The sequence below is a fragment of the Ursus arctos genome, unplaced genomic scaffold (genome assembly GCF_023065955.2).
Source record: "Ursus arctos isolate Adak ecotype North America unplaced genomic scaffold, UrsArc2.0 scaffold_1, whole genome shotgun sequence".
NCBI classification, from domain to species: domain Eukaryota; kingdom Metazoa; phylum Chordata; class Mammalia; order Carnivora; family Ursidae; genus Ursus; species Ursus arctos.
The window spans coordinates 66,959,744-66,975,429 of record NW_026622763.1 but is presented as its reverse complement, the minus strand read 5'-3'; the positions used below and the strand labels follow the sequence as shown (position 1 = coordinate 66,975,429).

The 15,686-nt window shown below is 40.0% G+C and overlaps 1 protein-coding gene across 4 annotated transcripts in view; it reads left to right on the top strand.

Annotated features, from left to right (window-relative positions):
- Window positions 1–15,686, top strand: part of HIBCH (3-hydroxyisobutyryl-CoA hydrolase) — a 126,717-nt gene that overhangs the window by 11,022 nt on the left and 100,009 nt on the right. For all 4 annotated transcript variants that reach the window (XM_057303592.1, XM_057303587.1, XM_057303579.1 and 1 more), the window contains exons 3-4: window positions 13,335–13,472; window positions 15,158–15,242. In XM_057303592.1, the coding sequence (XP_057159575.1) occupies window positions 13,335–13,472; window positions 15,158–15,242 (223 nt within the window). The remainder of the gene's footprint in view (window positions 1–13,334; window positions 13,473–15,157; window positions 15,243–15,686) is intronic.

The window sequence follows — 15,686 nt, the reverse complement described above, 5'->3', positions numbered from 1 at the left end:
TCTCCTTAGTTTTTCTGGTCTGTGACAGTTTCTGAGTCTTACTTTTTATGACCTCGAATGTTTGGGGGAAGTATTAGCCAGCTAGCCTATAGAATATCCTCTAACTGGGCTGTGTCTGGTGTTTTTGTTTTGTTTTTAATAATTAGACTGCAGTTAAAAGTTTTTTGGAGAGAATATCACAAAAGAAACTCCCCCTTCTCATCACACCACAACAGAGAGTATCTGTGGGTTTTGATGAATGCATCTGGGATGCAGTGACAGTCATATAACATTGCTGGTGATGCTGACCTTTATTACTTGGTTAAAGTTGTGTTTGTTGGGTTTCTCCTCTCTCAACTTATTTTCCCCTTTTCATATTCTGTTCTTTGGAGCAAGTTCATCCCACACTCAGAGGGTGAGGGGAGTGAGCTCTGCCTAATGGAAGGGGGATTTCTACATGTATTATTTAGAAATCTTCTGTAGAGAAGATCCCTCTCCATTTATTTATTCGGTTATTTATATCAGAGTGGACTCATTGGTACTTTATTCTTTGGGTTATACTCCAGTATCACATTATGTTGTTACTCAGATTCTTCTAGCTTTGGCCATTAGGAATTCCTTCATTTTGGCTCTTGTGTCCTTTTGATATGATCCTATTCTTTTAATATATAATATATATTATATATATATAATAATTTTTATTATGTTATGTTAGTCACCATACAGTACATCCTTAGGTTGTTTTTTTTTTTTTAAAGATTTTATTTATTTATTTGACAGAGAGAGACAGCCAGCGAGAGAGGGAACACAAGCAGGGGGAGTGGGAGAGGAAGAAGCAGGCTCCCAGTGGAGGAGCCTGATGTGGGGCTCGATCCACATAATGCCAGGATCACGCCCTGAGCCGAAGGCAGATGCTTAACGACTGTGCTACCCAGGCGCCCCAGTACATCCTTACTTTTTGATGTAGTTGTTCCATGATTCATTATTTGCGTTTAACACCCAGTTCTCCATGCAATAGTGTACCATCCTTAATACCCATCACCGGCCTAGGCCCAATCCCCCACCCCCCTCCCCCTGTGAAGCCCTCAGTTTGTTTCCCAGAGTCCATAGTCTCTCATGGTTCATTCCCCCTTCTGTTTACCCCCCCCCCTTCATTCTTCCCTTCTTTCTCCTACCGATCTTCCTGCTATTTCTTACGTTCCATAAATGAGTGAAACCATATGATAATTGTCTTTCTCTGCTTATTTCACTTAGCATAATCTCCTCCAGTCCCGTCCATGTGGCTGCAAATGTTGGGTAATCGTTCTTTCTGATGGCAGAGTAATGTTCCATTGTATATATGGACCACATCTTAATCCAGTCATCTGTTGAAGGGCATCTCGGCTCCTTCCACAATTTAGCTATTGTGGACAATGCTGCTATGAACATTGGGGTGCATATGGCCCTTCTCTTCACTACGTCTGTATCTTTGGGGTAAATACCCAGTAGTGCAATTGCTGGATCATAGGGTAGCTCTGTTTTTACCTTTCTAAGGGATCTCCACACTGTTTTCCAAAGTGGCTGTACCAACTTGCATTCCCACCAACAGTGTAAGAAGGATTCCCTTTCTCCACATTCTCTCCAACATTTGTTGTTTCCTGCCTTGTCCATTTTTGCCATTCTAACTGGTGTAAGGTGGTATCTCAGTGTGATTTTGATTTGAATTTCCCTGATGGCTAATGATTTTGAACATTTTTTTCATGTGTCTGATAGCCATTTGTATGTCTTCATTGGAAAAGCATCTGTTCATATCTTCTGCCCATTTTTTGATTTGATTATTTGTTTCTCATGTATTGAGTTTGAGAAGTTCTTTGTAGATCTTGGATACCAGTCTTTTATCTGTAGTGTCATTTGCAAATATATTCTCCCATTCCATGGGCTGCCTCTTAGTTTTTTTGACTGTTTCCTTGGCTGTGCAGAAGCTTTTTATCTTGATCAAGTCCCACAAGTTCATGTTTTCTTTTATTTCTCTTGCCTTTGGAGATATGTCATGGAAAAGGTTGCTGTGGCCAATGTCAAAGAGGTTGCAGCCTATGTTCTCCTCTATGATTTTGATGGATTCCTGTCTCACATCGAGGTCTTTCATCCATTTGGAGTTTATCTTTGTGTATGGTGTGAGAGAGTGGTCAAGTTTCATTCTTTTGCATATAGCTGTCCAATTTTCCCAGCACCATTTATTGAAGAGACTGTCTTTTTTCCACTGGATGTTTTTTCCCGCTTTGTCAAAGATTAGTTGCCCATAGAGCCGAGGGTCCATTTCTGGGTTCTCTATTCTGTTCCGTTGGTCTATGTGTCTGTTTTTGTGCCAGTACCATGCTGTCTTTGTGATCACAGCTTTGTAGTATAGCTTGAAATCTGGCAACGTGATGCCCCCAGCTTTGTTTTTCCTTATAATATATATATTTTAACACCTCCTTACTTTTTGGTACTAGAATGTGTGCTCTCGGCTCCTCATGTTTTCCTTATCTGGAGTTAGCCATTTCTTCAAGGAGCCCTGGTTGTCTTTATTGGAGAATAGCATTTAGAAATCAAGATCTGAGCTCTGGGAGTGCTCTTTGATACTGGGGTATGATGGCTTTCTCCAGGGGGAGAGAGCTAGGGTAAGGTATGTGTGTATAGCAATATATAATGTGTACTAACACATGTATCTCTACATACCTATGGTGGTTTCTCTATTTTATGTGTATATATATATAAGCTAAGCAGGAGTTCATACTTGATGACATCCCCAGTACCATAAGGCAGGGTTCATTATAGCTTCCCTTCTTGCTTATCTGTCACTTTCCTCTGTTACTTGTTTCACCTTAGTGTACATTCAAAGCAGTTGCACAATTGTTAACCACCCCCCATGAAAAATTAATTTACCAATTAGAGCACGGTATTGATGTACAGTTCCTTTTATACTCAGATGACTGTTTTCTGAAGTTACTTAGGTCAGCTCCCCTGCAGCTACCACCATGATTACTCAGTGAGGTTGTCGTACATGTGTAATTCAATTAGATTTGTCACAGTCTGCGTTCCATGTTGGGATCCCATTACATCTTAGCTGTCTTCAATGTAAACAGACTATACAAAAGAAAAAGGTTTACTTTTTGTGACCTACGTGTCTGTGGGTTGTGACAGATGCATAAATCATGCATCCACCACCCCAAGACCATATAAGCAGTTCCATCACCCTAAAACTTTCCCGGTGCTTTCCCTTAGTCAGCTTCTTCTATCCCCAACCACTGATCTGTTTTATCCCTCTATAGTTTTGTCCTTTATAGAATGTCTTATGAATGGAGTCATACAATATATAAGCTTTGGGGTTTGGATCCTTTCACTTGACAATGCATTTAAGATTCATCTGTGTTGTGTGAATTGATAACTTGGTCCTTTTTATCACTGAATGGTATTCCATTTTGGGATAAATTGTCCATTTCTGTGTCGAAGAGCATTTTGGTTGCTTTCAGTTTTTACCAATTATGAGTGAAGCTGCCAAACATTTTTGTGCAGGTTTTTGTGTGAACATAAATTTTTAATTCACTTGGGTAAACACGTGTGGTGCAACAGCTGGGTTGTATGGTAAATCTATGTGTAACTTTATAAAAATTTGCCAGATTGCCTCCCAAAGTGGTCATACGATTTTACATTTTCACCAACGAAGAATGAGGGTGTCTATTGTTCTGTATCTTTAGCCATTTTAATGTGTGTGGTGGTATCTCATTGTGGTTTTAGTTTGCATTTTGCTAATGATCTTATGATTTTTGAGCATTTTCTGTGTTTGTCATCCTTCTATGTTTGGTGAAGATCTTCAGTTTTATTTTTTGGGTTTTTTTTGCCCCTTTTAATATTGGGTTGTTTTTCTTGCTGGGGTGTGTTGTGTGTGTGTGTGTGTGTGTGTGTGTGTTGTGTGTTTTAAAAGAGAGAGAGTGGTTGGTGGGGAGGGACAGAGGGAGAGGAAGACAGAGAATCTTAAGCAGGCTCCATGCCCAGCGTGGATCCCGACACGGGGCTTAATCTCCTGACTCTGAGATCATGACCTGAGCCAAAATCAACTGACTGAGCCACCCAGGTGCCCCTTTCTTACTGAGATATGTGTAAGGCAAGTATTTTCTTCCAATTTCTGGCTTTTCTTTCATTCTCTTAATAGTATCTTTTGCAGAATGGAAGTTTTTAATGTTGATGAAATTCAGTTTATCAATGTTTTTCTTTTAGGATCATGCTTTTTGTGTTGCATTCCATTGAGCCTTAATGTTTGGAGGGCACTGTGAACCAGAGTTTCAGGGATGTGGCCCTCACAAATGTTCCTGTCCCTCCTCCAGGGATAGGCTGCTTTTTTTCTCCTTTTCCTTTGCCCCCTGTTTCTTTTCCCCAGTTGCATTTGGTGAACACTGAAGTCCTTGGCAATGGTTTTAAGGTGCCTCTCCCTTGAGATTAAGGCTTTTATTTTTGTAGGCCTCCATTTCCTTCCCCCACTGCAGTGAGGCTCCACCAGAACCCTGGGCTACAGGCTTTGAAGTCCTTCCTTACTCCCCTGCAAATTTAGCCTTTTTGTTTTTTATGGAAGACAAGGGGAAAGGATTTAGCTGTACCTGCTGTTTCTCTACCCCAGCCAACACCACACACAGAAGCTTTCTCTAGTCTTCCCTGGGAGAGCCTGGTTGGGTTCCAGGAGGAAAAGCCAGCCAGAATGGAAATCCCTGCATGACTGTCACCCCCAGGAGCTTCATATTATCACATTTGCCCACACTGGCCTCTAGCAAGTCATCAAGAATTCTAATTAATCTTCCTGAAAGCTTTTGCCTGAAGTTAGCAAATATTCTGGTCCTGTGTCTCTCTGAAAGCACCTGTCTCTCTCCAGATTTTATTGCAGCCATTTGCCCTGTCACCTCAGTCCTGTGATTGAGCTTACCAGAAACCATTACTTTGCAGTCTGTTCAGTCTTTTTTCTTGTTACAAGGTCAGGATGAGCATCTTTTCAGCTCTCAACATCTCTGAGCTGAAACCAAATAAAGTTTTAAAGGATTTGCCTCTGGTATTGGGTGATAATTTATATAAACTGTTCAGTGAAAACGATCATAAACTTTTTTTTGGTGGGGGACTGGTGTAAATGACCTCGTTCAAAAAGAAATTTAATTAGTATAGAGAGAAAGTTTATTAATACTTGTATTTAACATGTTTATATGATATGAAAACTTTTATCTGTATTTTAAGATTTAGAATGATGTGGGTATCTAAAAGTGCAGCTTTTGTAGTGTATCATCTGTCTTTTCATATGAGTAAGCATTAATCCAGGAAATAGCATCACTATGGGTATTGAAGGGGAGCAGTTTCCTCACCCTTTGAACACAGCTGGATACCAAATCATTCCAACACCAAGGAAGTAGAACTAAAGACTGAGAGAACAAACTGCAGGTAGTGGAAGATAGGAGGTGTGGAGACCTGATTTGGGGGAGAAAAGAATCATGGGTGCTTTGGAGGGAGGGAGCCCTGATCAGGGAGAGAGGAGAGAAAGGCTGAGTGTGAGCGCAAGTGTGCATGCAGGGCACAGGGCATTGCACAAGAAGAACACTTCCCCAAAACAAGAGGGGCTGATAATCACAAGTTTTTACAAGCAGCGGAGCTCAAAGTCTGAAATTGTAGAAGTCTGTGCTATCACTGGGGTAGAGCCTGGCAGGTATAGAGGTGGTCTGTGGAGGACGGCAGAGGCCCAGGAGTGGACAGCGTGGTCTAAAGGTCCCCTGGGTTGCACTGGGAGACAGTTCCCTTTCTTGGAGTGTATTTGGGAGACATGGCACTGCCTCTGCAGGGACAAATGAGCCGATGGGCACCATTGAGCTGCCCGGTTCATTAGCATAGCAGTAAAGACAGCTGCAGAGGACAGCTAACGTGGATGCCAGCTTTTTGCTGCATTTAACCATAAACTCCAAGCCCCTGTGCATTCATGCACCTGCCTTTCTGGGACAAAGCGGCACCAGCCAGAGCCTGGTGAGACCCTCCCCCAAAGGATCCGCGCACATTGGCACCATGCTGTGTACCTAAAATGTGGGGTTTTGAAACCCAGCCAGCATGCTTGAGATAAAACAGAGGAGCACTGGGCCACCGGGTGGGCAGACAGCTCGGACAAAGGGTGAAGGCAGGGATCTGAGGGAAGCCTGGGACAAATGAGGGGAGATTGTTTTCTCTTTTGTGAGTGTTTGCTGAACAGTGGCAGGCACGAACTCCCCTCTCTGGAGACAAGAGAGTTGACTGATATCATTTTTACCCCCACCCATCGGCACAGACGAGCTTCAGTGAGTAGCACAGTGCCTGCAGTGGAGGCTTGAGCCGCATACACCAAGCCTCACCTCCCTGTGCAGTGCTTTTTTTCACTAGAGCAAGTGTGCTCCCCCCCCCCCACCTCTCACCTACCAGTCTATTGACCATAGAGTACTGTAAAGCTTCAGCTGTAGGGGAAATAGGATCTAGCTGCTTTTAAGAAGCAGACCAAAACACCTCTAGTTAAAACTTGCCACACAGTGGACAAGGTCCAAATATTCTCCGCTGCAGGGAAGGAGAAACTCTTCAGAGGACTGACCTGAAGGAAAGAGCAGTGAAAACACAACAGCAGAATGCATACAGTATAAACCAGAAACCCTTTCTGAAGTGTCAGGCCCTGGACAGTATATGACCTCTTCTTAATGTAGCCATTACTCTCAGGAGCAGGAAACATAACAGGCTTTCATAACACATACACGGATACCTAGACAAAATGCCAAGATGGAGGAATTCATCCCAAAAGAAAGAACAAGAAGAGATCATGGCCAGGGATCTAATAAAACAGATATAAGTAATGTGCCTGAACCAGAATTTAAAACAACAATCGTAAGGATACTAACTGGGTTTGAGAAAAGCATAGAAGATGCCAAGGAGTCCCTTACTGAAGAGATAAAGACCTAAAAACTAGTCAGGCCAATATAAAAAATGCTATAACCAAAATGCAAAACTGACTAGATCTAATGACCACGAGGATGGAAGAAACAAAGGAATGAATAAGTGATACAGAAGATAAAATTATGGAAAATAATGAAGCTGAGGGGTGCCTTGGTGGCTCATTTGGTTAAGTGGCTGCCTTTGGCTCAGGTCATGATCTCAGGGTCCTGGGATCAGGCCCTGTGTCGGGCTCCCTGCTCTGTGGGGAGCTGGTTTCTCCCTTTCCCTCTGCCCCTCCTCCCGCTCATGTGTACACATATTCTCTCTCTCTCAAATCTAACCCCCCCCCCCCCAAAAAAAAACCACAAAAAAAGCCCAACTGAAAAGAAGAGGGAAAGAAAAATATTGGATCACAAATGTAGACTTAGGGAACTCAGCGACTCCATAAAGCTTAGTAACATTCATATCATAGGAACCCCAGAAGAAGAAGAGAAGGAAAAAAAGGCAGGTGTATTTTGGCAAATTATAGCTGAAAACTTCCCTAATCTGGGGAAGGAAACAGACATCCAAATCCAGGAGGTACAGAGAACTCCTATCAAAATCAACAAAAGCAAGCCAACACCAACACATCATAGTAAAATTTGCAAAATACAGAGATCTAGAAAGAATCCTGAAAGCAGCAAGGGAAAAGAAATCCTTAACCTACAGGGGAAAATAAGGTGAGCAGCAGATCTCTCCACAGAAAATTTGTCCAGGCAGAGGAGAGTGGCATGAACGTTCAGTATGCTGAATGGGAAAAATACCCAGCCAAGAATACTTTATCCAGCAAGGCTGTCATTCAGAAGAGAAGGAGAGAGAGAGAGTTTTCCAGACAAAAACTAAAGGCATTCATGACCACTAAACTAGTCCTGCAAGAAATATTAAATGGGACTGAGTGGGAAAGAAGACCAAAAGCAGCAAAGACTAGAAAGGAACAGAGAAAATATCCAGAAACACCAACTTCACAGGTAATACAGTGGCACTATTTTCATATCTATCAATAATCACTCTGAATATAACTGGACTAAATGCTCCAATCAGACATAAGGTATCAGAATGGATAAAAAAGACCCATTTATATGCTGCCTACAAGAGACTCATTTTAGACCTAAAGATACCTGCAAATTGAAAGGAGATGGAAAACCATCTATCCTGCTAATGGACATCAAAAGAAAGTCAGAAGTGATACTTACATTAGACAAACTAGATTTTAAACCAAAGGCTGTTACAAAAGATGAAGGGCACTGTATCATAACAAAGGGGTCTGTCCAACAGGAAGATCTAACAGTTGTAAATATTTATGTGCCCAACCTGGGAGCAGTAAAGTATATAAATCACAAACATAAGGAAACTCATTGATAATAATGCAATAATAGGGGACTTTAACACCTCGCTTACAGCAATGGTTGGATCATCTAAGCAGAAAATCAACAAGGAAACATGGGCTTTGAATGACACAGTGGACTAGTTGGACCTTACAGATATATTCAGAGCATTTCATCCTGAAACAGCAGAATACACATCCTTTTTGAGTGCACATGGAACATTCTTCAGAATAGATCGCATACTGGGTCACAAATCAGCCTCAACAAGTTCAAAAAGAGTGAGATCATACCATGCATATTTTACAACCACAATGCTATGAAATTTGAAGTCAACCACAAGAAAAAATTTGGAAGGATCACAAGTACATGAAGGTTAAAGAACATCCTACTAAATAATGAATGGGTTAACCAGGAAATTAAAGAAGAAATTTTAAAAAATACATGGAAACAAATGAAAATGAAAACACGATGGTCCAAATCTTTGGGATGCAGCAACAGCATCATAAGAGAGAAATATATAGCAATACAGGCCTGCCTCAAGAAGCAAGAAAAGTCTCAAAGGGGAGCAGAATATACCACCCTTAAAATCTGTCACTTTGGCATGTGAATTATTTTGGGTTGAAGGCAATCAAGATCCAGCAGACTGAGGAAACGCTTTTTCCCCTCCCTCTCAACTGACTGAAAGAAATTAGAAAGGAGAATTGTACCAGGAAGAGAGCAAGGATACACATAGTATAACTTTTTTATATTTGAGACTTATCTGCATGGGAGGGCAAATACTTGTTTACTAAACATTTGCTCTTTTTCCTTCCTGGCGAATTGCTTTCCTCCCCTTTGAAGCCCCAGACCCTGTTTCTTTCCTTAGCTCAAGATGGTTTATGAGCCTCAGTTGCCTGGCTGCCTTTGGATCACACATCTTTGTAGGGCCCCCTTAAGAAATGAAAATTTTCTACTGTTAATAGTCTTTATAACAGGGGGGGCTCTTAGCTAAGAACCTGGAAGTGTAGAGGGAAAATTATTTTTCCTCCCCTACAGTTTTATGGAATAAAAGATTATGGGAATAAGATCTTCCACGATACTGACAGAAGCTAGGAAAGGGTCTAGAGGAGGAGTTGGAGGGTCAGAAAAGTTACCTTCCTACTTCATCTTCCTACTCACCTACTAATAACACAAGTGGGTCAGTAGGAACTTGGAAGAAAATCTAAGAAGCCAGGCACTTTCAGCTGCTAGAGTCAGACTGTGAAGGAGAAGGCGGTAGGTGAAGTCTGGGGAAGGCTGTGTCTGCTTGTGGACTTGGTATCCTTTTGGTCTGGTTTCTTTTGTGATTTTTGTGTATAGTTTCCTTTTACCACTTTTTTATTTTTTATTTTTTTTAGTACCAATAAGGTAAGAAAACAAGTCCTATAGCTTAGTACTTTTTTTTTTGAACAGATTAAAAAAATAGACTTACTGTTATTTCTTAAAGTCAGAACTTAGAGCATGAATAAACACAACAACAGATGTATAAGAACATAAGTAGAAACACTATTTTACAACAACATGTACTGAAACAAATTTATGTACTCTCCTTAAATGATTTAACATTCGTTTTTCCTTATATACAGTTGAATATCCAGTGGGAGAACAGAGATGCTCATGGCTCTCTGGGCCTTCCTTCATGAAAACCCTGCCTTACAACCTTCTGGAGTGCTCCATGAAGCCAGTGTATGGTTTAGCAGGAAATAGGGGCTGCTGTCAGTGCACATGTATATGCATGTGTCCTGTCTTTCCAACACCCCCACACATGTGGGATCATTACTGGGGTTACAGGGGACCCCGTAGTCAAACAAAAGTCCTCTGGAATAAAGCCTATTAATGAAGTTCCCTTCTGGAGATGGCTTAGGACCTTTTAAATCTAATTTATTACTCTTATTTTTTTTAATATTCAAATACTGGATTGAATAGGTAGTAAATATATATGGTACAAAATTAAAAAAGTTCAAAGGGGCCATGCAGCAAAAAGTCTTCCCACCCCTCTCTCATATGTCTGATTTTCATTCCTGGAGACAACCATTTTAGCAGTGTCTTATGTATCTTTCTAGAGATACATTCTATATGTAAATATATAGGTGTCCATGAAGAGTGGGTGGGTAGCATTGTAAACACATTGTCTTGATTATTCATAGTTCAAGTAATTCTAGGACTAGGTTCTATTCTAAATCAGTTGACTCCATTCGTTCAAAAATTAAAAGATTTAATTACTATGTGTATATTTTTTATATACTGTGTATGTAGTTTTGGTATGGATATTTTGATTACCTACAGAATCTAAATAATTTTAGAAATCTTTGTCAGATGTACCTAGTAATCCATTTTATGAGTTACCATTGTGTGAAAGATTTGTGTTGATGTACAGGCATACCTCGTATTATTGTGTTTTGCAGGCACTGTGTTTTTTACAAATGGAAGGTTTGTGGCAACCCTGCATCAGTAGAACAAATCTATTGGTGCTATTTTTCCAACAGCATTTTCTCACTGTGTGTCTCTGTGTCACATTTTGGTAATTCTCAGAATGTTTCAAAATTTTCACTATTGTTTTGGTGAACAATGATCAGTGATCTTTGATGTTATTCTTGTAATTGTTTTGGAGGCACCATGGACTGTGCCCATATAAGATGGTGAACTTAATTGATAAATGTTGTGTCTGTTCTGACTGCTCCATCAATCTCCTTCTCTCTCATCTCCCTCTCCATAGGCCTCCCTATTCAATACAACAGCATTGAAATTAGGTCAATTAGTAATCCTACTGTGGCCTCCAAGTGAAAGGAAGAGTCACATGCCTCACACTTTAAATCAAAAGCTAAGAAATGATTAAGCTTAGTGAGGAAGGCATTGCAAAAGCTAAAATAGGTCAAAAGCTAGGCCTCTTGCACCAGTTAGCCAAGTTGTGAATGCAAAGGAAAAGTTCTTGAAGGAAATTACAAGTGCTGCTCCAGTGAACACATGAGTAAGAAAGTGAAATAGTCTTTTACTGATATGGAGAAAGTTTTAGTTGGGATAAATCAAACCAGCTACAACATTTTCTTAATCCAAGCCTAATGCAGAATAAGGCCCTAAGTCTCTTCAGTTCTGTGAAGGCTGAGAGAAGTGAGGTACCTGCAGAAAAAAAGTTTGAAGCTAGCAGAGGTTAGTAAAATGAGGTTTAAAGAAAGGAGCCATCTCTATAATGTAAAAATGCAAGGTGAAGCAGCAAATGCTGATGTAGAAGATGCAGCTCGTAATCCAGAAGGTCTCGCTAAGATAATGAAGGTGACTACACTAAACAAGAGCTTCAATATAGATGAAACAGGCTTCTATTGGAAGAAGATGCCATCTAGGACTTGCATAGCTGGAGAGGAGAAGTCAATGGCTGGTTTCAGAGCTTCAGAGGACAGGCCAACTTTCTTAATAGGGGTTAATGCACCAGTTGACTCTAAGTTAAAGCCAGTGCTCACTGACCATTCTGAAAATCCTGGGGCCTTTAAGAATTATGCTAAATCTGCTATGCCTTATAAATGGAACAACAAAGCCTGGATGACAGCATATCTGTATACAACATGGTTTACTGAAATTTTTAAGCCTGTTGTTGAAACCTGCTCAGAAAAGAAGATGCCTTTCAAAATACGGCTAATTGACAATGCACCTGGTCAGCCAAGAGTTCTCATGGAGCTTGCTCACATAGCACCTGTTCTGCAGCCCTGGATCAAGGAGCAGTTTTGATTTTCAAGTCTTATTATTTAAGAAATATATTTCATAAGGCTATAGCTGCTAAAAGAGAGTGATTTCTTTGATGGATCTGGGCAAAATAAATTGAAAAAGTTCTAGAAAGGATTCCTCATTCTAGATGCCATTAAGAACATTCATGATTTATGGGAAGAGGTCAAAATATCAACATTCACAGGAGTTTGGAAGAAGTTGATTCCAACCCTCATGGATGACTGAGGGGTTCAAGACTTTAGTGGAGTAAATAACTGCAGCTATGGTGGGAATAGCAAGAGAAGTAGAATTAGAAGTGGAACCTGAAGATGTGACTGAATTGCTGGGAATTTCATGATAAAACTTTAATGAGTGAGAAGTTGCTTCTTATGGACAAACAAGAAAAAGGATTTCTTGAGATGGAATCTACTTGTGAAGATGCTGTGAAGATCGTTGGAATGACAACAAAGGATCTAGACTGTTACATAAGCCTCGAAGATAAAGCAGCAGCAGGGTTTGAGAGGATTGACTCTAATTTTGGAAGTTCTACAATGTGGGTACAATGCTATCAGACAGCATTGCATGCTACAGAGAAATTGTGAAAGGAAGAGTCAGTCAATAAGCAAACTTGACTGTTGTCTTATTTTAAGAAATTACCACAGCCACCCCCACCATCAGCACTTTCCACCCTGATCAGTCAGCAGCCATCAACATTGAGGCAAGACCCTCCACCAGCGAGAAGAATCTGACTCACTGAAAGTTCAGATGATGGTTAGCATTTTTAGCAATAAGTTATTTTTTTTTCTTTTCACAATATCAACTTTATTCAGTCATAAAGCTGGTTTAACATAATTATCAAGCAGGTTCACACTTCCACAGTTGATGATATTTTACCATGTATTTAACTTGGCTGCTTCTTCAAAGTAGCCTCTTCTCTCCCTTTAGTTGTGGAATTTGTTCTTTCAGTCTTCAGGTTGATTTCTGGGGTATTTAGAATGATTTGATAGTTATCTAGTTGTGTTAGTGGGACAAGATGAGCCTGGGGTCCTCCTACACCTCCATCATTTTCCTCTCAATAAGTTACTTTTTAATTAAGATATGTACATTGTTTTTTCAGACATAATGCTATTCCATACTTAGACTACAGTTAGCATAACAGTAACTGTTATATGCACTGGGAAAACAAAACAAAAATCATTTGACTTTATTGCAATATTTCCTTTATTGTGGTGGTCTTGAACTGAACCCACAGTATGTCTGAGGTATACCTGTATATGGTTTGATGTTGGCTTGTGACAAAACCTTAATGAATTTTATCCTAAAGTTTTTATTTTTTTCACACAGAGAATGTCTAAGCACACGGATGCAGTGGAAGTACTGTTGGAAAGAAAAGGTTGTGCGGGAGTGATAACACTAAACAGACCAAAGTTCCTAAATGCTCTGAATCTTAGTATGATTCGGCACATTTATCCACAGCTAAAGGTTTGTAATTTCCCTAAAAATATTATATGGATCCTTTTAAAAGTGTATCTCAGTAGAACATTTCTGGTATTTTCTTCCATGGACTATCTGGGATCAGCGTCCAAGCCCTGTTGATTTCTTCTGTGCTTTCCCTGTGTGATTATCCTGGGCATCCCTAGTGACAGGGAGTTTGTGGCCTCCTGAGATAGCCCCTTCCACTTTTACATGGCTCCAAGTTTCTTTGTGTGTTTCGCCACTTTACTTCTCTGACCTTTTAACCAGTGGTACTGGTTCTGCCTCTTGCGACATGAGTATACAAATCCAATCTCCTTACATGTGACGGCCTTTTTTTTTTTTTTTTTTTTTTTTAAGGATTTTATTTGAGACAGAGAGAGCGCACAAGCAGTGCGGAGAGGGAAAAGGCGAAGCAGACTCCCCACTGAGCAAGGAACCCATTGTGGGCCTGATCCCAGGACTGTGAGGTCATGACCTGAGCTGAAGGCAGCCCCTTAACCGACTGAGCCACCCAGGTGTCTGCATCGTCCCCATGTGACAGCTTTTTGACAGCTGTTTTTGAACTGCTTGGCCAGCCTATCTCAGAAAAGGCCATAAGCTTTTCTGTTCTAAGTGAACGGCATGGTGCAGTGGAAAAGTATGACTTACAGTCCGACTACTTTGTTTAAAACTTGTATTTCTTTTTATTAACTGCGTAGCTTGGCAGTGTTAATCTCTCTGTCCTTCATTTTCTTCAGCTGTGAAATGGGGATGATTATATCTCACAGGATTGTGGTGGAGACGAAGTGAAATAGTGTACCTCACATAGTCAGCCACAAAGACTAATTCTCCCCTGGTTACCAATTCCTTAATTTTTCATTTGATGAGTCTCTTTTCCATAGTGTCATGTCTGTTTGGGACGCCGTATAGTGTGTCTTTAAATATAATAAACAGAAATAAGCCAAGTGTTTCAGATTGGAATTAGACCAGAGTGGAGGAAAGTAGAAACTTCCATGTTAGAATGCCATATTTCTGTTAATGTAGTCCAATATTGCATTAGCCTTTTGGACAGCCACATCTGTCCAGCTACATATCTTCCTTGTGTGTTTATATTTCTGTTCTCAAGTGTAGAATTTATAGAGCTCCTGTTGATTTTTCTGTCTCTGGTTAACTGATTTTTTAGTCTATCGCCTTTTGAATTTCCATTGGCTCTTGACTCTTTCATCCTACTTATTTATTAGCTGTCCTTACCAAGCTCAAATCACTTCAAGATTTAATCAGTATACATGGTTTCAGTTGATTGCTTATAAATTTGTCAGGGCAGAGCCCTATATCACTGCAATAGAAATGTTCTTTCTCTATTTTTTCACTGATTTATAAGCTTCTGTAACATATTTTTAAGCCCATATTTTTTTCATTTTGGTCTCAAAGTTGTCATGGCAAAGATTTCAGAAGCCATCATGCAATTTGGATCACAAAATGTATTCATCTAGCAACTTGTTGAAATAGTCTCTAATTTATGTCAGAAAAGAAAATGAAGTTGGGATCCATTCTTTTGGATATACTTTATAAAGCTTGTACTTTATATGTATTGGTATATATCTATACAGATGTATATGTACATATGTATGCATATATATGCATATGGATTTTTTTTTTTTTGTAGTTTGTATTTATAATATGCCTTACCATCTTCTTTTACATTTGGCTAGAATTGGGAACAAGATCCTGAAACTTTCCTGATCATTATAAAAGGAGCTGGAGGAAAGGCTTTCTGTGCTGGGGGTGATATCAGAGGTAAAAACTACCCCCCCCCAAATGTTTTTTTTCCCCCTCCCAGTAGACTGATAAAACTAATAGGAAATTTTTGTAATATTTCGTAATTTGCTTTACGTCTTAGAATTTTTTTGTTATAATGACTTAGCCATTGTAGTTAATATTAGAAAAATGAGAATAGCGTTTTTTTAAAACTACATGTGTGCCCTTCATATATCCTATCTTTCTCCCTGAATCACCCTAAACAAAATGTCCAGTTATGCTTTGTGAGTCCACTTTTTATTTTCGGTTAGCTGATATTCAGCAGTTCAGTTTGTCATATAACCTGACAATCTGGCCTTGTTGAGTGACTTGCCATTCTCCAAATATGACATTCCTTCCCATGTTTCCTTGACTGCGCCTGTGCTTTCCCCCAGTGCATAATCCCAAAGCAAGAATGCCCTTACTTGTAGAATTCATCCTGTT